This window comes from Stegostoma tigrinum, unplaced genomic scaffold, assembly GCF_030684315.1.
Source record: "Stegostoma tigrinum isolate sSteTig4 unplaced genomic scaffold, sSteTig4.hap1 scaffold_378, whole genome shotgun sequence".
NCBI lineage: Eukaryota > Metazoa > Chordata > Chondrichthyes > Orectolobiformes > Stegostomatidae > Stegostoma > Stegostoma tigrinum.
In genome coordinates, this window is record NW_026728306.1 from 53,237 (window position 1) to 78,792 (window position 25,556).

Consider the following 25,556-nt stretch of genomic DNA (forward strand, 5'->3'; position numbering starts at 1 on the left):
GCATCAACGTCACCTGCTATTTGTCAGCCCAAGATTGAATGTTGCCCAGGTTTGAACATGTACTGTTTCAGTAACTATGAATAGCGAAGAGTGCTGAACTTGTTCGCCAATGATTATACAATCCCCACTTCTGATCTTATCATGGAGGGAAGAATCTGAAGAATGGGATCAGGAGAAAAAGACTGGTTTCTGTGGGGACACGGCTTGAGAGATGGTGGGGGAGAAACTGAGGTAAGGGTGACTTGTGGATACTGACATGTGGTGGACATTGGGAGGTAAAAGAAGAGTAGGGTGGTGGGGACAGGGGGAGTGGGGCTGTGAATCGGAGGGTGATACCCAGGCAACTGTGAGGTGATACGTTCAACATTGAGAATCTAACCCAGAAAAGAAACCAGTCACAACACAGTCAAGTAGTAACAGCAATATCTCCTTTTAATCTCCAAATCAAACAAGGACCAAGAGGTTTAGTACTTATTCTGAAATTATAGCTTTTTTAAACAAAAAATGTTTTAAATATGGTTTTGGCACTTATCTGTAACATGTGTTACCCTCATGTCATGGAGAAGGAGCAGAATCAACATCCAGGACCCCTCACACACTACAGCATCCACACATCACCACTGAGTATCTTCTTGATTGGATTCCGCACTCACCAGCTCCCAATCCTTCAGCCCCAGGCAAACACTGGGAAATGTCAATTTGAACTGGTTCTATTTGACCACCGTGTTCTTCACCTCCAAGCTCAGGCCATTCAGTCGAGCCTCCACAACCACAGTGGAAGCTGTAAAACATACAAACAGACTAAACAATGGGGGCTGGAGCCTCAAGCAACCCCCTTTTTGCACCATGTGACTCAGCCTCTGGGTTTGTTTCTGCCCCTGAACCTACAGGAAGTGCCAGGCAGTGAAAATAGTTGACACAGGGTCCCATGTCTCTGCAATGTCAGCCACTAGCTCGCACTGCAGCAGCAAATGGGGCCCCGAGATTCCTTGCTTTCAGAATTCTGCTCGGACAGGGATCAGCCCAGGGAGTGAAATCATCCTGTGCCAAATCTCCTCGTTTTCTCAGAAGCATGCGAGAGAAGACCTCAATGGAGCAGGGTAATGGGACATCCACTGCCTGGGCTAATGGGGAGCTCCTGGCTTATGGAATGGATAAAGCTTCGCCACCCAACACAGTGCACTGAGCCAGTCCCCTGAGTCCCCCCCAGAGGATTCAGAGAAGATAAAGGGGGCTTGTGAAGCTGTAATTAGCATGGAGATAGTAGCTCCATGTTTACTGGTGTCGCCCATTCCCCAAGATGGTTTGGGATATCATAAGGCTCTCGCTTCCTCCAGGGCCCTCACTGACCTGTGGAGCAGAAGGCCCACTCCACCCCCAAACCACAAGGCCTTTTCCAAACATCTCTCCACTATGTGAGGGCAGTGACCTCAGAAGGCTGGGCTGGGCTAGAGTCTGTTTTCAGCAAAGGCCCAAAAGGGCCCCTTTCCTCAAATTTCACCACATTGTCTCTGGGAAGACAGTGCTAAATTACACAGAATACTGTCAATTAGAAAGTATTGCACATTGAGTGAAATACAAGCACCATTAACACAGTGAAAACGGAACTACATTAGCCCAGAAGCTGGGATTGACTGCGAACTTCTCAATGTAAGTGGAAAGACAGTGACGCCGGACAGAGATTTGAAACAGAAGTCTGGTTAAATATTCTCCATCTGCAGTGCCACCCTCACTGTCAGGGCTCAGCCACTGGGTTAGCTCAATGAAAGACAGCAACTTCGGGAGAGAGAGGGAGCAAATGACAGAGAAACTCTTGACCATGAAACCCATCAGATACCAACAAGTAGTGAAGGCAGAGATAAAACACACCAGACCAAATCTTCATGCACGAGAGAGCGCAGGAACCAGGTCCAAAAGCCAAATTACTGCATCTCCCTCCCACCCCAGACATAGAATTACATTTGTGAAAGCAATTACATTATTGCATAGTGTCCCCTCAAACCCCCTCCCTGCCTCCCACAGCACCGACAACCCTCGTCAACCCACCCCAACCACCCACCAAACCCATCAACAGTCACATTAGCAGGACCCACACACAGGTGGTCAGATCATTAAGTCAAGTAACAAACTGTGTAAACACAGTAACAGCTCACTCTGTGCCAAAACCAAGTGGTAATACATAGAGGACAGTGGGTTGCACTGAACAGCAATGGTCCCTGGACATGCAAGTTCGATCTTCTGTCAGCCAACCTGTCAGAAGCACTAACCCCCATATCTTATACCAAGCACCAATGTCTGAAGCACATTCCTGTGGTTTAAGAACCCTACAGCCTCTGAAGATGATGACTGCTTTACTAGTAGGTGGTTTCAAAGGAGGCGACTGTCTGGGTGCCATAAACAGGCACATTCCCTTACAAGGAACGCACTGAAGTTCAGAATGAGCAGCCGATGAGAGCTGATCCTGGAGTAACACTGAAACAGACCGCATTCAGGAAAAAACACAAGTGGGCCTGTGATTCAGGAATGGGAGAGGGTAGCATCACCATGGTGACAGGACAACAGGGCTCCTTCATGGCAAGACAAGATGGAGTGTAAGCGCGCGTGTGTCACCCTGAGAATACCAAACATCTTGAAAAGTGAACGTTTGTGGCCTCAGAAAGACGTGTCTGTCTGCAAGCTTGTGGGGAGGGGGAAGCTGACCACTGTCGGGTCGGCTTAATGCAACAGGCCCATACCCAGACATTCCTATCAAACAGCTGCCTTCCAATTGGCATAGAGGATTCAGAATGAGCATCTTCTATTGGACGGTGCTCCAAGATGGCGCTCTGCCTCACGGTCTCGGTCAGTTGGAGGCCCGGCTCTTGGACTTGCTGGCACTGATGTCGGCCTTGGTCTTCTGGATGCGGGAGAAGATCTCCTTGAAGAGGGCCTTGTACTCGGGCTGAGAGTGGCCCAGCCTCTTGTCGGCCGCCTCCACCTGCTGGCTCAGGCTGAGGCTCTTGTCCGGGGCCTTCAGGTCCACCTCCAGGCACTCGAGCAGGAAATCCCGGCAGGAGCTGTCCCGGGAGACGGGCCGCGAGGTCTGCACGGCCGCGTGGCGCAGGCCCTCCTGGTGGCGCCGGCACTTTCCCAGCAGCTCCTCATACTTGTCGAGCAGGGCGTGGTACTGCTCGTCCACCTCCCGCAGGATCGACATGCCCCGCTTGCGGACATTGTTGGCGTGCAGCGTGTAGTTGCCCTCGTGGCGGCTCACGTCATCGCGACCGATGATGGCGCTCAGCGCAGTGTCGCTGCAGCTCTTTCTCACGCAGCCCTGCTCCGTGGCAGCGGTGTCGTCATCGTCATCGTCGTCTGCCGGGACCCCGTCATCTGACTCAGGCGCGTTGTTGAGGGGTTCGAGTAGGGCCTCTGACAGACGGTCCTCGCCACTCAGCAGGTACCGCTTCACCTGCTTCATCTGCTGCAGCTCCTGTAGCTCGGCCTCCAGCTCCCGCACCCTCAGCTTGCAGCTCTCCATCTGGCCCAGCCTCCGCTCCAGCTCCGTGTACTCACCCAGCACGGCTGCGCACTCCCGCTCCGCCGCCTCCTTGCGCTGCCTCTCCTGGCTGATCTGCAGCCTCAGGGCGTTCGCCGTCAGCCGCAGCCTCTCATTTTCCTTCTCCAGGCGCTTGTGCTCAGGCTCAGCCAGGCTCCCGGTCCCCGGCAGCGTCTCCTCCTGACAGCCATACCTGAGTGAGATACAGATGGCATCACTTAGAATGGGGCATGGATAAAGAGGCCATTCGGCCCGTTACAACCATGTCAGATCAGCCCCCCTCCCGCGTCTTTAGTAACCTTTTGAAGCATCATTTTATGTAGGTACGCTCCAGATCACCATGCCTGTTTTAACAATACAACAATCACAGTATAAAAATGATGATTATAAAGAAAAAGAAGCAACTGAAAAATATTCGGCCCCTCAAGCCTGTTCTGCCAATCAGTACCATATTTTCTACTTCAATGTCACTCCCTTGCACTAAACTAGTCCCACCCACCTGCGCTTGGACCATTTCCCTCCTAACGTTTCTTATTCATGTACTTTTTCAAACACTGACTGTACCCACATCCACCACTTCCTCGAAGTTCATTCCACACACGAACCACACGGTGTTTAAAAAAAATTGCCTCATGTCATTTTAAAACTTTCTCCTCTCACCTTAAAAAGAAGCCCCCTAGTCTTTGAGACCCCACGCTAGGGGAAAGACACCTGCTATTTACCTTATCCACGCCCCTCATGATTTTATAAACCGCTATAAGGTCACCCCTCAACCTCCTATGCTCCAGTGAAAGAGGTCCCAACCTATCCAGCCTCTCCCTATAACTCAAAACTTCCATTCCTGGCTAAACCCTGGTAAGTATTTTCTGAACCCTCTCCAGCTGAACAATTTCCTTCCTGTAACAGGCTGACCAGAACTGGACACAGTATTCCAGAACAGGCCTCACCAATGTCCTGAATAACCTCAACATGACATCCCAACTCCTATACTCAAAGGTCTGAGCAACGAAGGCAAACATGCTAAACATTTTCTTAATCACCCTGTTCACATGGGACATAAACTTCAAAGAATTATGCACCTGAACACCTAGGTCTCTCTGCTCTACAACATGACTAGGCTGTTGATAACAAGTTGTAGAGGTGGATGAACACAGCAGGCCAAGCAGCATCTTAGTAGCAGGAAATTTTCTGAAGAAGGGTCTAAGCTCGAAACGTCAGCCTTCCTGCTCGGCCTACAGTGTTCATCCAGCTCTACACCTCGCTATCTTGGATTCTCCAGCATCTGCAGTTCCTACTGTCTCTGAAACTACTGGACTGTTCACACGTTGAGGGACGTCTGATAATGGGAGGCTTTCATAAGTGGGATACCAAGAGTTCAGATAATTATGTTCCTGTTTGAGTGAAAGGCAAGGTAAGAAGGATTAGACGACAACGGATGAATAAAGATATTGAGGTCCTAGTTAAGAGTAGAAAAGAATCATATTAGATATTTTGGGGCATCTTCCAGAGATATTTGTACTATCAATAATTACAGGTGAGGTGAGCGATGACTGGAGAGTGGCTAATGTTGTGTCTTTGTTTAAGGAGGGATGTAAGGAGAAGCTTGGGCACTGTAACATTAATTTATGGCTTCTACTTGTTCAAAGTCTCTCCCATTTCATCATTCCTCATGATATTTTCTGCTGTACGATATTGTTCCTACATCAAGTCTCTATTCCTTCAGGACCTGAACACAGCGGTCCAGGCTGACACTCCAATGCAGGACTGAGGGAGTGCTGTCTTCCTGTCCTCTCTGGTAGACCAGAAAGATCCCATTATTCTATTTTGAGAATAATCACAAGAGTTATGCCAGACAATATTATTCTTTAATCGACATTATAAAACAAAAGAGTGTCTGGTTGTTACTATAATTATGCTAATTAGACATGGAGAGATCTAAATTGCTTTAAAAGCTATAATTTCTTTTTTAAACATTAAAATGACCTTTGCTGCCTAAAACATGGTCGATGCCAAACATGTGTTTCACCACAATTTCCAAAATGTTGCAGCAGTAATTATGTAGCACAGAAGTTAGGATCATAAACGCCCTGGAATGTCACGCTCTTGCCCTATGCGGATTGTACAGTCCACAAACTTCAAAGAATCATAGGATGCTTCATAGAATCATAGAATGAATAGGAACAAAGGAAAACTTATTAACTAATGCTGCCTGAAGTGGTGGCAATGGGTCCAAACGTTACTTCATCAAAGGAACAATTTCCTTGATCAATCTATAGAAATCACCTTGTTAAAACCGAAACAGATCAATCTAGGAATGTGTTAAATGACCATTGTCTTAAAAACATTTAATGGTACAACTTCTGAACCTATGGTTCAATGTGATGAGGAACAAACATCATCATAGGTTCTTATACCCAGAATCCTCGGTTGGGTAAGCCTACAACTAACCTAAATCTCCATCGAAATCTAGTTTAGAAGAAACCTAGTATCCGGGAGAAAAAACAGAAACCAATTCCAACCAACTCTTCAGCAATTTTAGAATGTTTGCAGGAATTCATAGAATCCTATAGTACAGAGAAGGCCCTTCAGCCCATCAAATCCACACCACTAAAAATACATTTCTAACTACCCAGTCTCACTTGCCCACTCTAGGCCCATAGCGTTGAATATCATGAGACTTCAGGTACTTTTTAAAGATTGTGAGGTTTCCCACTCAGTCAGCCTCCCAGATAATGCGATAGGGTTACGGGCCTCAGAACAGGCCTCACCAATGTCCTGAATAACCTCAACATGACAACCCAACTCCTATACTCAAAGGTCTGAGCAACGAAGGCAAACATGCTAAACATTTTCTTAATCACCCTGTTCACATGGGAAATAAACTTCAAAGAATTATGCACCTGAACACCTAGGTCTCTCTGCTCTACAACATGACTAGGCTGTTGATAACAAGTTGTAGAGGTGGATGAACACAGCAGGCCAAGCAGCATCTTAGGAGCAGGAAAAGGGTTAGGGTTAGACCAGACCCCTGCCACAGTCTGGGTGAAAACAGTTTCCCTCAAATCACTTCTAAACTTCCTGCCTTTCACTTTAAAATGATGCTCCTTGTTACTGACCCTTCAACCACGGGAACAGCTGCTTCCTATCTGTCCACGCCCCTCATTTTTATACACTTTTATTAGGTTTCCGCTCAACATTCTCTGTTTCACAGAAAACAAACCAAACTTATCCAGCAAACTTAACCGAGGTGTTCCATCCCAGACAATGTCCTGATAAACATCTTTTGCAGCATTTAGAATACTGTGTCCAATTTTGGGTCCCACACCTCAGGAAGGACGTTAGCCCTGGAGCATGTCCAGCGGAGATTCACACGGATGATCCCTGGAATGGTAGGTTTAGCGTATGATGAACAGCTAAGGATCCTGGGATTGTACCCATTAGAGTTTAGAAGGTTGAGGGGAGATCTAATAGAAACTTCCAAGATAACGTATGGCTTAGAATGGGTGGACACTAGGAAGTTGTTTCCGTTTGGCGGGGAGACTAGGACCCATGGGCACAGCCTTAAAATTAGAGGTGGTAAATTTAAAACTGCAATAAGACGTCATTTCTTCAGCCAGAGAGTGGTGAGCTTGTGGAATTCATTGCCACCGAGTGCAGTGGAGGCTGGGACGTTGGATGCCTTCAAGGCAGAGATCGACAAATTCTTGATCTCAGAAGGAATCAAGGGCTACGGGGAGAGTGCAGGGAAGTGGAGTTGAAATGCCCATCAGTCATGATCTAAATGGCGGAGTAGACTTGATGGGCCGAATGGCCTTACTTCCACTCCTATGTCTTATGGTCTTATGGCCTTCAGGGCTTTGTATCCTTCTACAGTGTGATGCCCAGAAGTTCACACAGCACAACAGCTGTGATTTAACCAAAGTTCTGTCCAGCTCCAACATGACCTCCCTGCACTTACCTGTGCCTTGACTGATAAAGTTGAGCGTCCATTATGCTGCCTTAGCTACTCTACTAACCTGTCCTGTCACCTTCAGGGATCTGTGAACAAGCACTCTCTGTTCCCCTTGCCATTCACCAAGTACTCACTTGTCTTGTTACTTCTTCCAAACTTCACAAACCTTACTCTTTTCTGGGTTAAGTACCATGATCTGCCCATCTGACCAATCTGTTTATACCATGAACCCAACACCTTTCTCCTGATGCTACTTTGTGTCATCTGCAAACTTACTTAACACCTCTCCCACATTCTCATCTACACCATTTATGAATATCACAAACAATAAAAGGGACCCAGCTGTGATCCCTGTGGTATGCCACTGCACACCGTGCTCCAGTCATACAAACAGGCTTCTACCTGCATTCTGACTTCTCTCACTAAGCTAATTTTGGATCCATCTTGCCTAGTTACCCTTGGATCCCGTTAGCTATTACCTTCTTTATCACTTTATCCATTTGTGGGGCCGTGTTAAAGGCCTTGCTGAAATCCATATAAACTGTATCAACTAGCCAACCCTCATCCAAACACACTGGGTAATTCTTCCACACAAATTCCAACAAATCTTGCTAGGCACAAGTGAAATTTACAGCTGACCTTGGAAAAATCTGTACTGGGAGGTACTCAGAGCAGTGGAACAGCTAATTTTTTTTTTAAAACCTCAAGAGTACAACGGGACCTTGAACAGATGGCCCAGGTTTAATCTAGGTGAATATGAGGTGCTACATTTTGGTAGGGCAAATCAGGGCAGGACTTATACACTTAATGGTAAGGTTATTGTTGAACAAAAGGACCTTGGAGTACAAGTTCATAGATCGTTGAAAAGGCAGTAGATGGGGTGGTGAAGAAGGCGTTTGATACGCTTGCTTTTATTGATCAGTGCAGTGAACACAGAGGAGTTGGGAGGTCATGTTGCAGCTGCACAGGACATTGTTTAGGCCACTTTTGGAATACTGCGTTCAATTCTGGTCTCCCAGCTATAGGAGATATTGTGAAAGGGTTCAGAAAAGATTTACGAGGATGTTGCCAGGGTTGCAGGGTAGGAGCTATAGGGAAAGGCTGAATAGGCTGGGGCTATTTTCCCTTCAGCATCAGAGCTGAGGGGTGACCTGACAAAATCATGAGAGGTATGGATAGGTTATTAGACAAGGGGGAGTCCGAAAGGGCAAAGGTTTAAAGTGAGAGGAGAAAGATTTAAAAGGGACCTAAGGGGCAACTTTTTCACGTTGAGGGTGTTACATGCATGGATTGAGCTGCCAGAGGAAGTGGCGGAGGCTGGTACACTTACAGCATTTAAAAGGCATCTGCATGGGTATATGAATAGGAAGGGTTTAAGAGGGATATGGGTCAAATGCCAGCATAGGGAACTAGATTAATTTAGGATATCTGGTCGGCATGGACGAGTTGGACCAAAAGGGTCTGTTTCCATGCTGCACATCTCTATGACTTCTGCTAAGCATGACCTCCTACTGAAAGGAACCATCACTCGATAGGGACTACTTGGACTCAGTCAAAAGTGAAGTGAATTAACGTCCACAGCAGGCCAAGCAGCATCTCAGGAGCACAAAAGCTGATGTTTCGGGCCTAGACCCTTCATCATCTGATGAGGGGTCTAGGCCCGAAACGTCAGCTTTTGTGCTCCTGAGATGCTGCTTGGCCTGCTGTGTTCATCCAGCCTCACATTTTGTTATCTTGGAACTCTCCAGCATCTGCAGTTCCCATTATCTCTGAATTAACGTCCATATCTTTTGAATTTTAAAATAATTCCTAATAGCAAACTCTTTCTTTGCCATTTTTTCCTCTTCCTTCTAGGTGCACATACGCATGGCAACAATTGTTCCCCTGGGTTTGAATACATGAATAAATCACACTTCTGACTAACATCGTCCGTAACAAACGCATGGGTTTAACTGCACAGCCAAATGCCCTCACTGCCTACCTCTCGTTGGGGAATGAATGTGGGTGCAAACTCCATGTTTTCTACCTTACCAGCTTCAAAAGGAGTTCACTGGTTGTAAAGAGACTCTGGTGGTTGGGAACAGCACTACATAAATCCAAGTCTTTATACTTCTTCGCCTGCACTCTAGTCCAACTTTCTATTACTGGAAAAACAATGCTCCTCATACCAACCTCTGGGGACCCCCCAGTGTGCTCTCAGGCAGAAAACACTCTGTTCACTACAATCTCCAGTCACCATTTACAGTTCAGAGTTAACACTGCCCCTTATCTACCACGAGCATTTCAAATCTGTCTGTGTGGTGGCACTTTATACAACATCTACTGTGTCACCTTCATCAAACCCTCTCTGCTCCTTCAGAGACCTCAATCAGTATAGACAGGCATTATTATCTTCCAATTAATTCATGCACAACATCCCTCATTTACACATTCTTCTCCAATGATTAATTAATAGAGAATCACACCGAAAACAGTATTGACATTATTCATAAATTACTAGTATTCAAAGTAGAAGTGGAAACTTTAATTATATTACATCAATCAGACTCAGGGGATGACAAGAGCATAGGGCTGTGTTTATTTCTCTGCCTTTATCACACAGGGCTATAAACCTTTACAATGTGCCAGTTATTTGGGTCAATTCATATGTCCTCCCTTTTTGAATTACTCTCACATCTAACGAGGATTGAAAGCTGCTCTGCACATGGTGGCGGTGGTGAAGTAGCAGTGCAGTGTGTGGGCTCCTCACCCTAGGAGCTCATCTACTCCGTCCACTTTTACAAATCTTTCCTTTGCTTTCTCCGTTTTTAACTATTAGCATTGTTAATATTAAAACACCAAAATTCACCTCACCTTCATTTAACGGCTTACCCAGTGATGGGGTGGTGGTCTGGAGGGGTGGTCTCGGCCCTGCGGAGCAGTCTCCTGGGGTGGCAGCTTTGTTCTGGTGCCGAGGTCTTGTCAGCTGTCTGGATTAATCTCCGGTGAAAGATTCTGGCCCAGCATTCCGACCCCCCGGTGCTCCGGCTCCCCAGCCCAGCGTTCCGGCTCCCCAGCATTCCGACTCCAGGTGTTCTGGCTCCCGGCTTTCCAACTCCCCGGCATTCCGACTCCCGGCCCGGCGATTCACCTAAAGGACGGTGGTCTTGTCCTGGACGTGGTTTTCTTCAGCAGAGGCTTTAGGCCCAGTTCTCCCGGTGTCCCGGCCTGGTGTTCTCGTCATGGATCGATGGTCTCATTCTGTCTGTGTGTTACATCTTTTGATCAGCTTCCTCCAAAACCGGGACCCGTTAAATGGACTGTGATAAACTTTGGTCTTAAATTTACTTTTTACTGTTATTTATGAATTTACTTATGACTTATGTCATTAACACAGGAGTCATGGTAAGGTGACTTATAACACTTTTCATTGCATTTTTGTTGTAAAAGTACACATGACAGTACATTCTAAATTTGTGTGTGAATTCATGATCAGTCTGTTATTTCCAGCTGGGTTTCCTGTAGGAACCCAGGCTACATCTCACTGACACTGTGTGCGAGTGAGATCGGGAGTGCAAGACAGAGAGCGAGAGAATGAGATTTGCTCACTTTGAGCCTATTTAAGGTCTCCCTTCAATGTATTTTGATCCTCTCAACTGTGTTCTCCTGCTGTAACTTTCATCTTCTCATGCATAGAACTCACTCAGTACCTCAATCATGCCTCCGACTCCACAAGACTACTTCCTTTTGTGGATCTAACCATCTTCACCAAACCCTGAACCAGCCTTTCACTTTGTGGGTTTAAGAAACACTTTGGGATACCCTTTATGTTACCACCAGACACTGTTCACTTTCTGTCCTTGACCATTTCGTTTTCTTTTTCGGTTTTACCTAATACTCACTGTAATCTGCCCGATATTGTACCTCATCCTGTATCTGACATTTGTCCAAAACATCTCCTCTGATTTTCTTTATCATTTCCGGAGATGGAGTTAGAATATTCAGCTTTCCTTCAACTGAACATGTTTGAAAATCAAAGGCACGTCCAGCTGTGCCCACTTTGTTTCTGATTCCTCCCTGCTCCCCCACCTGACCTGGCTGGATCATCAAGCACCCTCATCCACCAGTGTGCACTGTTTTGAGAAGTAGTAAACTATTGAACTGTAGGAAGGATCAAAGAGCAGCTCCATTCTCTCCTTGATATCCACATATTGTTCTGCTTGTAGTGGAGATGCCGAGCGAGTCTCTGGACTTGGACCAGGTGGAGGAATACTGGCTGGAGCTTCTGTCCCCTCTGGTGCTGAAGCGAAAAGTTCAAGTCTTCTCCTAACATCCACAGCACATGAGAAATGAGCCAGTTCGGGGGGGGAGGTGGCGGTGTGCTGTCCTTGTGACTTGGTAACCAATGCCTGATTACTTAATGGGCTCTGTGCGCGCGCACACACACATAACCTCACTAATCAGCCCATGTCAACCTGGTTCTGATGAACTCTAGTAAGTTCAGTCTAGATTGTATTCATAAACATGAATGTGGTAGAGACCTCAGAGTCAGCAGCAATGATAAGTGTAAACGATGGCTGTTGCAGGATGCAGCGTCACACAGCCAACTTCCACACGGGTAGCAGGACGCTTATCAAACCATTGCTGGAGTCTCTTTCCCAGAACAACGGCTGTCCTCAACCTCCTTCCTTTCCAGAGCCTTCCCACTCCCTCAGATTCCTTATACCCGGTGTTTCATTTATATCCAAATTAACTTGACGAGGGGCACTCATGTTGCCTTCTTGCCCCCCCATCAGTTCTCACTGACCATTGCTTTGAGAGCAGCTACACGTAAACACAGCACCCAACTCCACCTCCTGTGAGCTTGCAGGGGACAGAATCACTAGCTATTTAACTAGAATAGGAATCATCTCAGAGACTCAGGGCTACCCACCCCCAACAATCACTCACATACAGATTTCAGCTGTTGAGCGAGAGGATGTAATTGAAGAACCATGGCTGATCTCCCCCTCCACAACCCCCCAAACCTCAAGCACTGATCCCAATCCACTATCTTCCTGTTCTCACACACAGAGCGGTTTATCCAGGGAGCTTCTGGTCTCTGAGTCAAATTATAGGCTCTATCTCTGCAGCACACATAGAACCTTACCTGGGCACGGCGCACAGTTCCTTCAGGCACGGAAACGTGTGGATAGTTTTCCGGCGTTCCCGTTTATCCCTGCGGACTCGCAATTGATCCATGTTCCTCATTTCTTGCACCTGGCTCTGCAGAGCATCCACCTGGCTCTGTAAACTTTCAATTGTTTCTGTCAACCTGCAGCCAACCAAAGGGGGATGGTTTACACTAACTCAGTCACAGACACCTAGAGATACAGAGCACAGAAACAGACCCTTCGGTCCAACGTTCTCCAGGCTGACCAGATATCCTAAATAAATCCAGTCCCGTTTGCCAGCATTTGGCCCATGTCCCTCTAAACCCTTCCTATTCACATGCCTTTTAAATGCTGTAATTGTACCAGCCTCCACCACTTCCTCTGGCAGCTCATTCCACACACACACCACCCTCTGTATGAAAATGTTGCCCTTTAGGTCCCTTTCCCCTCTCACATTAAACCTGCGCCCTCTCATTCTGGACTCCCACACCCTGAGGAAAAGACCTTGCCAATTATCCCATCCCAGCCCCTCATGATTTTAGAAGCCTCTACAAGGTTACCGCTCAGCCTCCGAAGGTCCAGCCTATTCGGCCACTCCATCCAAAACGAAAATGCTAGCAAGGTACTTAGTTAGTTAGTTTAAATGGACAGCAAATTTCTCTCTACACTGACCCCAGCAAATGCTCCCAAGACAGAAGCAGCACAGAGTTAGATACAGGCTCGAATTCCCTGTCTGTACAGCTCACCCTGAGCACATGGCCGTGTAATTCCAATAGAAGCCTCATGTCATTCAGATCAAGGTGGATAGTTTATAGCTTCCTACCCACTAGAAACTGGAACCTCCTTCTATGCCAGATCCGACAGTGTGAGCTGGTGAGTGCCTTGGAAAATGACTGATGAGTTACAGAAAGAGGCCTTTCGGTCCTCTTTGCCTGCTGTCTCTTGGCAACGAGCTATCCCTCTGGTGCCACCCTTTCCCCACAGAGTTGCAATGATTTATTATGAAAGTATTTATCCCTTTTCCTTTTCGAAGTTACTGAATCTGCTTTCAGGAAGCCTAGTTTAGATGGTAATCTGTGTAAACAGATTCTCTCTCTGGTTCTTTTCTCTTTGATCTGTACTCCTGTGCTCACTCTTTTCCTGCCAGCGAAGGTGCCTTCTCCCTAGTTGCTCTATCAAAATCTTCTGAAATTTCCCAACTGTTCAATCTTCCTTTAAAAACTCTCTCTCTACGGAAAGCCAAACAATTTTCTCCAGTCTCTTCATAGAAGTCTCTCTCTACCCAGCCCTTGATTCTACTCTAGTGAATCTTCTCTGCATCCTCTCCAGGTCGTGACCCACTTCTGAAGTGCGATGCTTAGAACTGAATGCAAATCCTCCAGCTGAGGCCTGATAAATAATTTATAAAAGCTCGCACCATCTTGCATGCTTTTGTACTCCCGGACCTTTTGCGACTAACCCTGCAGCTCCCATGACGTGTGGGTGGTGGGTCAGGCTCTGCCCCTGGCGTACTCACCGGTCTATCTTCTGCTGCGATGCCTTGCTGTCCAGCACCAGCCTCTGGTTGTGGAGTTCCAGGTCACGGGCGGTCACATCCAGCTGTTCATACACCTTGGCATGCTGCTCGTTCATCTGCCGCAGCATCTCCAGCTGTTTACTGAGGTACTGCAAGACAAGGACACAAACTAAACTGCATGGCAGAATCAGCCAGACTGGCTGAATGGCTTATTCCATTCCCACATTGACATAGAGTCTGATCATGATCAGGAACACTGGTCAGCATGGTGATGCTGAGGCCAAATATTACACTCTGCACCTCATCCAGCTCTCATATTCATGAAGTCAGAGAACACAGACGAGGGCACAAGCAGTATTTTTTTTATTCGTTTGAGGAGAAAATTCATACTTCTCTGGAAATTAATTTGATCAAATTCAAGCTGTCTTTTTTTTCCACTTAAGAGAATTTAATTAAAAATTTCAAAAATAAAAGTGGACGTAATATGAAATGGAAGTAAAACTATTGTGGAAAATGGTTCTCCTTAATTTATCCAACAATAATAACTAGTAGCATCTTTAACCAAGAATCCACATAGCTTCATGTGAGCGTTATTAAATAGGTATAACATCAAGCAACATAGGTTTAGAGTCAGCTTTCAAGAAAGAGATGGATAGAGCTCTTACAGATAGTGGAATCAAGGGTTATGGGGGTAAGGCAGGAACAGGATACTGATTGTGGACGATCAGCCATGATCATAATGAATGACGGTGCTGGCTCGAAGGCCCGAATGGCCTACTCCTGCACCTATTGTCTATTGTCTGACTTTCAGGCCATCAGGTCTGCATCGTACTATCTACATTAGTCCCACTTTCCAGCACTAAGCCCATAGCCTTACATGTTGTGACATTTCAAGTACTCATCCAAGTACTTTTTAAAGGTTGTGAGATTTCCTGAATCTACTACTCTCTGAGGCAGTGCATTCCAGATTCCCATCGTCCTCTGGGTGAAAACATATTTTCTCCAGTCACTTAAACCTCCCTTCAATATAAAATTGTACCACTCATTATTGACGCTTCACAACTAAGAGGAACATTACCCCATGGCCATGCACCTCAAACATATTCATCTCTATCAGGTCCCCCCTCAACCTTCCCTGCTCCAAAGAAAACAGCCTGAGCATATCAAGTCTGTCTCTTCTTAGCTGAAATTCTCCATTCCAGGCAACATCCTGGTGCATCTCCTCTGCACCATCTCCAGCGCAATCACATCCTTCCTACATTGCAGTGACCAGAAATGCACTCTGTACTCCAGCTGTGGCCTAGACAATGTCCTACACAGCTCCTTCATAACCTCCCAGCTCCTGTCAACTAATAAACACAAGTATCCTACATGCCTTCATAACCATCCAATCCAGCCATTCTGATGACTTCAAGGATCTATGTAAATATACAAAGCCTCATTTGATGACACTTCCAAGATATCATCCCTCCTTACTGCAGTAACTGACACCTTACTTAATAAAGCAACTCCACCTCCTCTTGTACCCTGTCTCAACTGAAGACCCTGGAATAACTTCCCACAATTTGTTCAAGTATCTTTCCTGAGAGAAATGTTGTCTTGGTTTGACAAAACCCCTGTTGTGCTTGGTTCCCTCAACACAGGATGGCTATACTCTCACACTGAATGGCCACTGCTCTCTGACCACAAGCCCCCCCCCCCCCCCCCAAGTGTGGACAGAGGTCATTCAGCCCACTGTCTCTGTGCCAGCTCTTTGAAACGCATATCAAATTAATCTAGTGTAGAGCTGGAGGAACACAGCAGGCCAGGCAGCATCAGAGGAGCAGAAAGCTGACATTTCAGGCCGGGACCCTTCAGAGACATGGAATTAGAAATTTCTGAAGAAGTGTCCTTACCAGAAACGTCGGCTTTCCTGCTCCTCTGATGCTGCCTGGCCTGCTACGTTCCTTCAGCTCCACACTGTGTTCTCTCTGACTCCAGCATCAGCAGTCCGTGCTATCGCCATCAAATTAATCCCACTTTTTTACTCTCAGTACTTCAAGTAGTTAACTTACTCCCTTTCAAAAGTTACTATTCAAACTGTTTGGAGTGCCCAATCAGGCAGCTTAGCAATTTGCTGTATAACATATTGCACATATCCTGTCTGGAACTGATGCCAAATTCCTTAAATATTCATTCCCTAGTTACGCAGCCTCCTCTGGGTGGAATCCATTATTTCCTGTCTACTCTCTCAAAGCAGATCATAATGCTCAACATTTAAATTTCCACTCATCTTTCCATCTCATTATAAGAACTACAGATGTTTTTCCAGTAACTAAAGTTCCTGACCCACGGCACAAAAAAAATCTACTTTGCACCTTCTCAGAGAGCTTGACATCAGTCCTAAATGTAGTACCCAGAGTTGGACACAGTGAAGTCAAACGATAACTAATCATAGAATTTTATAGTACAGTAGGAGGCCATTCAACCCACTGTGTCTGTACCAGCTCCCACAAGAGCTACTCCCATCCTCCAGCCCTATTTCTGCAGCCCTCTAAATTCAATACTTTCAAATATACATCCAAACCTTTTTTGACATCTTCCATGGGGTCCAACTCTACCACTCGCAGGCAGCACATTCCAAATCCTAACAACTCTGAGTAAAGAAGGTTCTTCTCATCTCACTCCCAGCTGTCTTGCTGACAATCTTGAGATTGTGATCCCTAGTTACTGACATACCACCCAGTACAAACCGAACATCCTTTTTCACCCCATCAAAACTTTTCATTGTTTTGCCACCCCAAGAAGACCACCTCTATATTTTCTCTGCTTTAAGGAGAATAAGCCCAATATCTCAAACTTTTCCTCGTATGTAAAATCCCTTATGCCTGGTGTAAATTTACTTTGTACTCTCTTTTAACATTCTTCCTTCAGTAAGGTGCCCAGAACAGAACAAAATATTCCAAAGGTGTTCTGACCGATGCTTTGTAGAAGCATACCATCGTTTCCTTGCTTTTCTCACAGTGTCATGTGCACACAGACACTATAAAAAACACACACATGATAAATTGGTTAAGACACTAACATCCCATGGGATTCAGGGCAATTTGTCAAATTGGATCCAAAACTGACTTAGTTGTAGAAGGCAGAGGGTGATGGTCAAAGGTTGTTTTTGTCACCAGAAGCCCGTGTTCAGTGGTGTAGCACGGGGTTCAGTGCTGCATCCCTTGATGTTTGTTGTGTGAACATTAATGATTAAAACACATATTTTTAGGAAGTACGATCAATAGGTTTGCAGATGACACAAAAATCAGTGGTGTGGTAAACACAGAGAGGAAAGCTTTCAACTAAAAAGATAACGTAGACAAGCTAGACACTGTGGCAAATGGAATTAATCTTGAAAAGCATGAGGTAATCCATTTTGGCAGGACTGACAATGGCCAGAGAGTAATTGGTAGGAGCCTGGGAAGTGCAGAGAGTTAGAGGGATCTTGATGTGCATGTTCACAGATCATTGAAGGCAGCAGGACAGGCAGGTAAGGTAATTAAGGAATTTGGGATAATTGCCTTTTAAGTCAAAATATTGAACACAAGAGTAAAGAGGCTGTGATGGAACTGCATGTAATGTTAGTCAGGGCAAGCTGCAGCAGTGCGTGCAGTTCTGGTCGCCACACTATAGGAAGGATGTGATTATAATGGAGAGGGGTGCAGGGTAGATTCACCAGGATGTTATCTGGGATGGATCGGCTATGAAGACAGACTAGATAGGCTAGTATTGTTTTCCTTCGAGCAGACAAGGCTGAAGGCCTTGATTGAGGTGAACGGAGTTCTGAGGGTCCGAGGAAGGTTAGATAGGGAGAAGTATTTCCCTTTAATACAGAGACACAGTTTTAAGGAAAGGAACAGGAGGATTAGAGAGCACCTGGAACTCACTGCCTGAAAAGGTGGTGAAGGCAGGAACTCTCATGATGCTAAAGAATAATTTTGATAAGCACTTGAAATGTAACGGGCTACAGGCTAGTAGTAGAAAATGGGATTAGAATTAGAGTCATAGAGTAATACAGCATGGAAACAGGCCATTTGGCCCAAACTGGTCCATGCTGACCGTGAAGCCCACTCAGCTAGTTCTAATTGCTGATTTGGTCCATATCCTTCTAAACCCTTCCCATCCATGTACGTATCCAAATGTTGTTTAGATGTTGCTATTGTACCTGCCTCAGCCACCTTCTCTGGCAGTCCATTCCACATACACACCACTCTTTGAATGAAGAAGTTGCCCCTCAGGTCCTTCTTAAATCTTTCCCCTCTCACCTTAAACCTATGCCCTCTAGTTTTCAATTCCCCATCCCTGGGAAAAAGACTACATGCATTCATAGAACAGTACAGCACAGAACAGGCCCTTCAGCCCACAATGTTGTGCCAACCATTGATTCTCATGTATGCACCCTCAAATTTCTGTGACCATATGCATGTCCAGCAGTCTCTTAAATGACCCCAATGACCTTGCTTCCACAACTGCTGCTGGCAACGCATTCCATGCTCTCACAACTCTCTGTGTAAAGAACCCGCCTCTGACTTCCCCTCTATACTTTCCTCCAACCAGCTTAAAACTATGACCCCTCGTGCTAGCCATTTCTGCCCTGGGAAATAGTCTCTGGCTATCAACTCTATCTATGCCTCTCATTATCTTGTATACCTCAATTAGGTCCCCTCTCCTCCTCCTTTTCTCCAATGAAAAGAGACCGAGCTCAGTCAACCTCTCTTCATAAGATAAGCCCTCCAGTCCAGGCAGCATCCTGGTAAACCTCCTCTGAACCCTCTCCAAAGCATCCACATCTTTCCTATAATAGGGCGCCCAGAACTGGACGCAGTATTCCAAGTGCGGTCTAACCAAAGTTTTATAGAGCTGCAACAAGATCTCACGACTCTTAAACTCAATCCCCCTGTTAATGAAAGCCAAAACACCATATGCTTTCTTAACAACCCTGTCCACTTGGGTGGCCATTTTAAGGGATCTATGTATCTGCACACCAAGATCCCTCTGTTCCTCCACACTGCCAAGAATCCTATCCTTAATCCTGTACTCAGCTTTCAAATTCGACCTTCCAAAATGCATCACCTCGCATTTAACCAGGTTGAACTCCATCTGCCACCTCTCAGCCCATCTCTGCATCCTGTCAATGTCCCGCTGTAGCCTACAACAGCCCTCTATACAGTCAACGACACCTCCAACCTTTGTGTCATCTGCAAACTTGCTGACCCATCCTTCAATCCCCTCATCCAAGTCATTAATAAAAATTACAAACAGTAGAGGCCCAAGGACAGAGCCCTGTGGAACCCCACTCACCACTGACTTCCAGGCAGAATATTTTCCTTCTACTACCACTCCCTGCCTTCTGTTGGCCAGCCAATTCTGTATCCAGGCAGCTAAGTTCCCCTGTATCCCATTCCTCCTAACCTTCTGAATGAGCCTACCATGGGGAACATTATCAAATGCCTTACTGAAGTCCATATACACCACATCCACAGCTCGACCCTCATCAACTTTTCTAGTCACATCCTCAAAGAACTCGAGAAGGTTTGTGAGGCATGACCTGCCCCTCACAAAGCCGTGTTGACCGCATTTGATCAAGCCATGCTCTTCCAGATGGTCATAAATTCTATCCCTCAGAATCCTTTCTAACACCTTGCAGACGACAGACGTGAGACTTACTGGTCTGTAATTGCCGGGGATTTCTCTATTTCCTTTCTTGAAGAGAGGAATTACATTTGCCTCTCTCCAGTCCTCAGGTACGACTCGAGTGGAGAGCGAGGATGCAAAGATCCTCGCAAGTGGCGAAGCAATTGCATTTCTCGCTTCCCAAAGCAGCCGAGGACAAATCTGGTCCGGGCCTGGCGACTTGTCAATCTTAATGTTTGACAAAATTTTCAGCACATCAGCTTCCTCTATCTCTATCCATTCCAGCATGCACACCTGCTCTTCAAAGGTTTCATTCATTACAAAGTTCGTTTCTTTCGTAAAGACAGAAGCAAAAAACTCATTTAGGGCTTCCCCTACCTCCTCAGACTCCACACACAAGTTCCCTATGCTATCCCTGATCGGCCCTACTCTTTCTTTGACCATTCTCTTATTTCTCACGTAAGTGTAAAATGCCTTTGTGTTTTCCCTAATTCGTTCTGCCAAGCCCTTCTCGTGCCCTCTCCTGGCTCTCCTCAGACCATTTTTGAGCTCCTTCCTTGCCTGCGTGTAATCCTCTCTAGCTGAACTTGACCCTAGCTTCCTCCACCTTATGTAAGCTACCTTCTTCCTTTTCACTAGAAGCTCCACCGCTCTCGTCATCCAAGGTTCCTTTAGCTTACCCCTTCTTGCCTGTCTCAGAGGGACATATTTACTCATCACTCGCAACAACTGTTCCTTAAACAGTCTCCACATGTCTATAGTTCCCTTACCATGGAACAATTGCTCCCAGTCCATGCTTCCTAACTCATGTCTAATCGCGTCATAGTTTCCTCTTCCCCAATTAAATATCCTCCCATTTTGCCTAATCCTCTCCTTCTCCATAGCTATGTAGAATGTGAGGCAGTTATGGTCACTATCACCAAAATGCTCTCCCACCACAAGATCTGATACCTGCCCCGGCTCGTTTCCGAGCACCAAGTCTAGAATGGCCTCTCCCCTCGTCGGCCTGTCAACGTACTGAGTTAGGAAACCCTCCTGAACACACCTTACAAAAACAGCTCCATTCAAATCTTCTGCTCGAAGGAGGTTCCAATCAATATTAGGAAAGTTAAAGTCACCCATTACAACAACCCTACTGCGTCCACACTTTTCCAAAATCTGTCGACCTATGCTTTCTTCAATCTCCCTGCTGCTATTGGGGGGCCTGTAGTAAACCCCTAACGAGGTGACTACTCCCTTGCTGTTCCTAATTTCCACCCATACTGACTCAGTAGGCAGATCTTCCTCGACAATGGAAGCTTCTGTAGCTGTGATACCCTCTCTGATTAGTAGTGCTACACCCCCTGCTCTTTTTCCCCCCCTCCCTATTCTTTTTAAATGTTCTAAACCCTGGAACATCCAGCAACCATTCCTGCCCATGAGAAACCCATGTCTCTGTTATGGCCACAACATCATAGCACCAGGTACTGATCCATGCTCTAAGTTCATCACTTTTATTCCTGATACTCCTTGCATTAAAGCAAACACACTTTAACCGATCCCTTGGTTCCTTCCCAGGAAAATCCTTTCCACTAGCTGGTCTACCTCTTGCTATTGCCTCACCTGCATCAACGCTCACCTTTGGTATACAGCTCAGGTTCCCATCCCCCTGCCATACTAGTTTAAACCCTCTCGAACTACTCAAGCAAACCTTCCACCCAGGACATTGGTCCCCTTCCAGTTCAGATGCAACCCGTCCTTCTTGTACAGGTCCCACCTTCCCCAGAAGGCATCCCAATTATCTACATATCTGAAGCCCTCCCTCCTACACCAGCTGCGTAGCCACGTGTTCAGCTGCGCCCGCTCCCTGTTCCTCGCCTCGCTATCTCGTGGCACACCGGTAGTAAACCAGAGAACACTACTCTGTTCGCCCTGCTCTGCAGCTTCCATCCTAACTCCCTGAAATCACTTTTTATATCCTCAATCCTATTTCTGGCTATATCACGATTTCTGGCTGTTTGCCCTCCCCTTTTAGAACCTTATACACCCGATCGGAGACATCCCGGACCCTGGCACCAGGGAGGCAACATACCTTCCGGGAATCCCGATCCTGACCACAAAACCTCCTGTCGATTCCCCTAACTATCGAGTCCCCTACCACGAGTACTTTTCTATTCTGCCCCCTTCCCTTCTTTGCCACAGCGTCAGGCTCAGCGCCAGAGAACTGACTACTATGGCTTTCCTCTGGTAGGTCATCCTACCTATGCCCCTCATGATTTAATACACCTCAGTAAGGTCACCCCTCATTCTCCTATGTTCCAAGGAGTACAGTCCTATCCTGGCCAACCTCTCCCTATAACTTATGCCTACTAGTTCTGGCAACATCCTCGTAAATCTTCTTTGCACACTTTCCAGTTTAACTATGTCTTTCCTATAACAGGGTGACCAAACTGTACACAATACTCCAACTGCAGCCTCACCAGCGACTTATACAACTGTAACATAAAATTCCAACTCCTAAACTCAGTGGCTTGACTAAAAAGGCCAGCATGCTAAACGCCTTCTTCACCATCCTGTCCACCCGTGATGCCATTTTTAACAAACTATGTACTTATATTCCTGGGTGCCCAGTTCCACAACACTCCTCAGGACCTTACCATTTACTGCATATTTACTACCCTTGTTGGGCTTTCCAAAGTGAAACATCTCACAATCATCTGTACTGAAATGCATTTGCCAATCCTCAGCCCACTTCCCCATCTGATCAAGACCTCTCTGTAATTTTTGATAACCTTCTTTACTAATTTTATATCATCCCAATTTTATATCATCCACAAACGTACTAATCATGCCTTGTACATTCACATCCAGATCATTTATGTAAATAACAAACAACAAAGGCCCCAGCACCAACCCCCGTGGCACACCACTAGTTACAGCCTTCAGTCTGAGAAGCAGCCTTCAACCACCACCCTTTGCTTCTTACCATCGAGCCAATTTTGAATCCAATTAGCTAGCTCTCCCTGGATCCCATGCAACCTAAACTTCATGATTAGCCTGCCACGCAGGACCTTGTCAAAGGCCTTACTAAAGCCCATTTAGATAGCATCCACTGCCCTACCGTCATTTATCCTCTTGGCTACATCTTTGAAAAACTCTAAAAAGATTTTCCAGACATGACTTCCTTCGCACAAATCTATACTGACTATCCCCAACCAGACCTTGATTATCCAAATGTTGGTAGATCCTGTTCCTCAGTCTCCTGTCCAATAACTTGCCTACCATTGATGTCAGGCTCACTGGCCTGCAGTTCCCTGGCTTGTCTTTGCTACCTTTCTTCAACCAAGAACGTTAGCCACGTTACAGTCTTCCAGAACTTCACTAGTGGGTAAAGATGAAGTAAAAAATTTCTGCTTGGGTCTCTGCAATTTTTTTCCCTACCCTCCCACAATATGCGAGAATGGACTTGATCAGGCTCAGGGCACTTACCTACCTTAATGCTCTTTAAGGCTGCAAACACCTCCTCTCTGCTAATATGTATGCAGTTCAAAACATCCCCACTCGTTTCCCTTACTTCCTCAGCATTCATGATTCTCTCCTCAGTAGACAGAATAGAAATATTCATTAAAAATCTCCTCCATCTCTACACATAGACAGCTATGCTGCTCTTTAAGGGGACCTATTCTCTCCCTAGTGACCCCTTTTACTCTTAACATAACAATAGAACCTCTTCAGATTATCTTTAACCTTATCTACCAGATCCATCTCATATCCTTTTTTTGCTTCTACACAGTCATCTAGGAATTCACTTCAGCCAGGTAGGTTAAACCCAATATATACTTTCTTCTTTTTCCTGACCAGAGCCTCAATATCCCTCGTCAGCCAGGGATCCCTTAACCTGCCAGCTTTTCTCTTCACCCTAGCAGGGATATATTGTCCCTGGGCTCTTGATATCACACTTTTAAATGTCTCCCATTTGCCAGTCACTCCTTTTCCTTCGAATCAACTCACCCAATCGACCTCTGCTAGATCCTGCCTAATGGCTCCAAAATTGGCCCTGTTCCAGTTTAGCACTTTAACCTGTGAACCTGTCCTATCTATTTTCCATAACTGTATGAAAACTGTTAACCTATATTACAATAAATAACAAGTTCCTGAGCTGTCCACACGCTCAAACTCAGAACCGAGCCCTGTTCTCACAGGAGCTGCTTCTGGGCCAGCACTTTGCTGTGTGGCCATTCAGTGTGAGCTAACACACTGTTGTTACAGCTCAGAAACGGGCCATTTGGCGCAACCACTCCATGCCTGTGCTCCTTTCCTTTCAAGCCTCTTCCCATCTTCTCTCAGCTCAATCTATCATCATAACTCTCGCCGCTCTTCTTAACAATCAAATACTTATCTAGTTTTCCTCTCAATCTATCAATGCTACACACTTCACCCACTCACCATTCCTTAGTGAGCTGATCATCATGGTGGGCAAGTGCAAATGAACTATTCAGTGCATACATTCGCCAGCAGGGGGCAGTGGATATTTGGCTTAGACCCTCTCCAGGTCAGGCCTTGAGACTGTGTGCATGTGCGGCGGGATGGTGTGGCTGTAGAGTTTTTAACTGCATGGAAAGACATCGTTGAATCCATCCTGCTGCTGTCAGTCTTCAAACATCCAACTAGCAGCTGAATGTTCCAGGATACATAAATAGAAGTCAGCAAAGACAGGGATGTTACCTTTTTGATCAGGGAGGACATAACAATGCTTTGAGAGGATATTCTTAAGGGGTCATCAAATGAGGCCATATAATTAGAATATAGAAACAAGAAGGGGATTGTCACTCTGGGACTGTATTATAGATCCCCAAATAGCCAGCGGGTACTGGAGGAGCAGATGTATAGATAGGCTGCAGATACCTGTAGGAATAATAGAGTAGTGTTGGTTGGAGATTTTAATTCCCCCTGTATTGATTGGAGTGCCTAGAGTGTAAAAGGTCCAGTTGGGGTGGGATTTGTCACATGTCCAAGAAAGTTTCCTAAATCAAAATGTAGAGGGTTGTACTCAGGAGGGTGTAACACTGGACCTCCTGTTAGGAAATGAGATGGGGCAAGTGACTGAAGTATCAGTCAGAGCGCACTTTGGGTCCAGTGACCATAACTCTCTTAGTTTTAACAGTTATAAAACACTTACTGTAAAAACTTTACAGCCACACCACCCCGCCGCACACGCACACAGTCTCAAGGCCTGACCTGGAGAGGGTCTAAGCCAAATATCCACTGCCCCCTGCTGGCGAATGTATGCACTGAATAGTTCGTTTGCACTTGCCCACCATGATGATCAGCTCACTAAGGAATGGTGAGTGGGTGAAGTGTGTAGCATTGATAGATTTAGAGGAAAACTAGATAAGTATTTGATTGTTAAGAAGAGCGGCGAGGGTTATGATGATAGATTGAGCTGAGAGAAGATGGGAAGAGGCTTGAAAGGAAAGGAGCACAGGCATGGAGTGGTTGGGCCAAATGGCCCGTTTCTGAGCTGTAATAACAGTGTGTTAGCTCACACTGAATGGCCACACAGCAAAGTGCTGGCCCAGAAGCAGCTCCTGTGAGAGCAGGGCTCGGTTCTGAGTTGAGCGTGTGGACAGCTCAGGAACTTGTTATTTGTTATTTATAAACCTTGCCAGCAGTTCATTAACTCAAAGCCCAACTGATGATGGCATATAACATCAGTGTCCACACTGCTCGGTACTGAGGGGCAGCTGTCTGAGGGAGTTGGGGGAAGAGAGAGGTGCAGTGGGG

At 46.0% G+C, this 25,556-nt stretch overlaps 1 protein-coding gene across 1 annotated transcript in view; it reads right to left on the reverse strand.

Moving 5' to 3' along the window:
• Positions 1 to 414: 414 nt before the first annotated feature.
• The window catches only part of cdr2l (cerebellar degeneration-related protein 2-like), a 45,548-nt gene continuing 20,406 nt past the window's right edge, over positions 415 to 25,556 (reverse strand). Inside the window, exons 3-5 of the mRNA XM_048555424.2 lie at positions 14,136 to 14,284; positions 12,616 to 12,780; positions 415 to 3,728 (exon numbers count right to left, since the gene is read on the reverse strand). Of these exons, the coding sequence (XP_048411381.1) occupies positions 2,843 to 3,728; positions 12,616 to 12,780; positions 14,136 to 14,284 (1,200 nt within the window). The 3' untranslated portion in view covers positions 415 to 2,842. The remainder of the gene's footprint in view (positions 3,729 to 12,615; positions 12,781 to 14,135; positions 14,285 to 25,556) is intronic.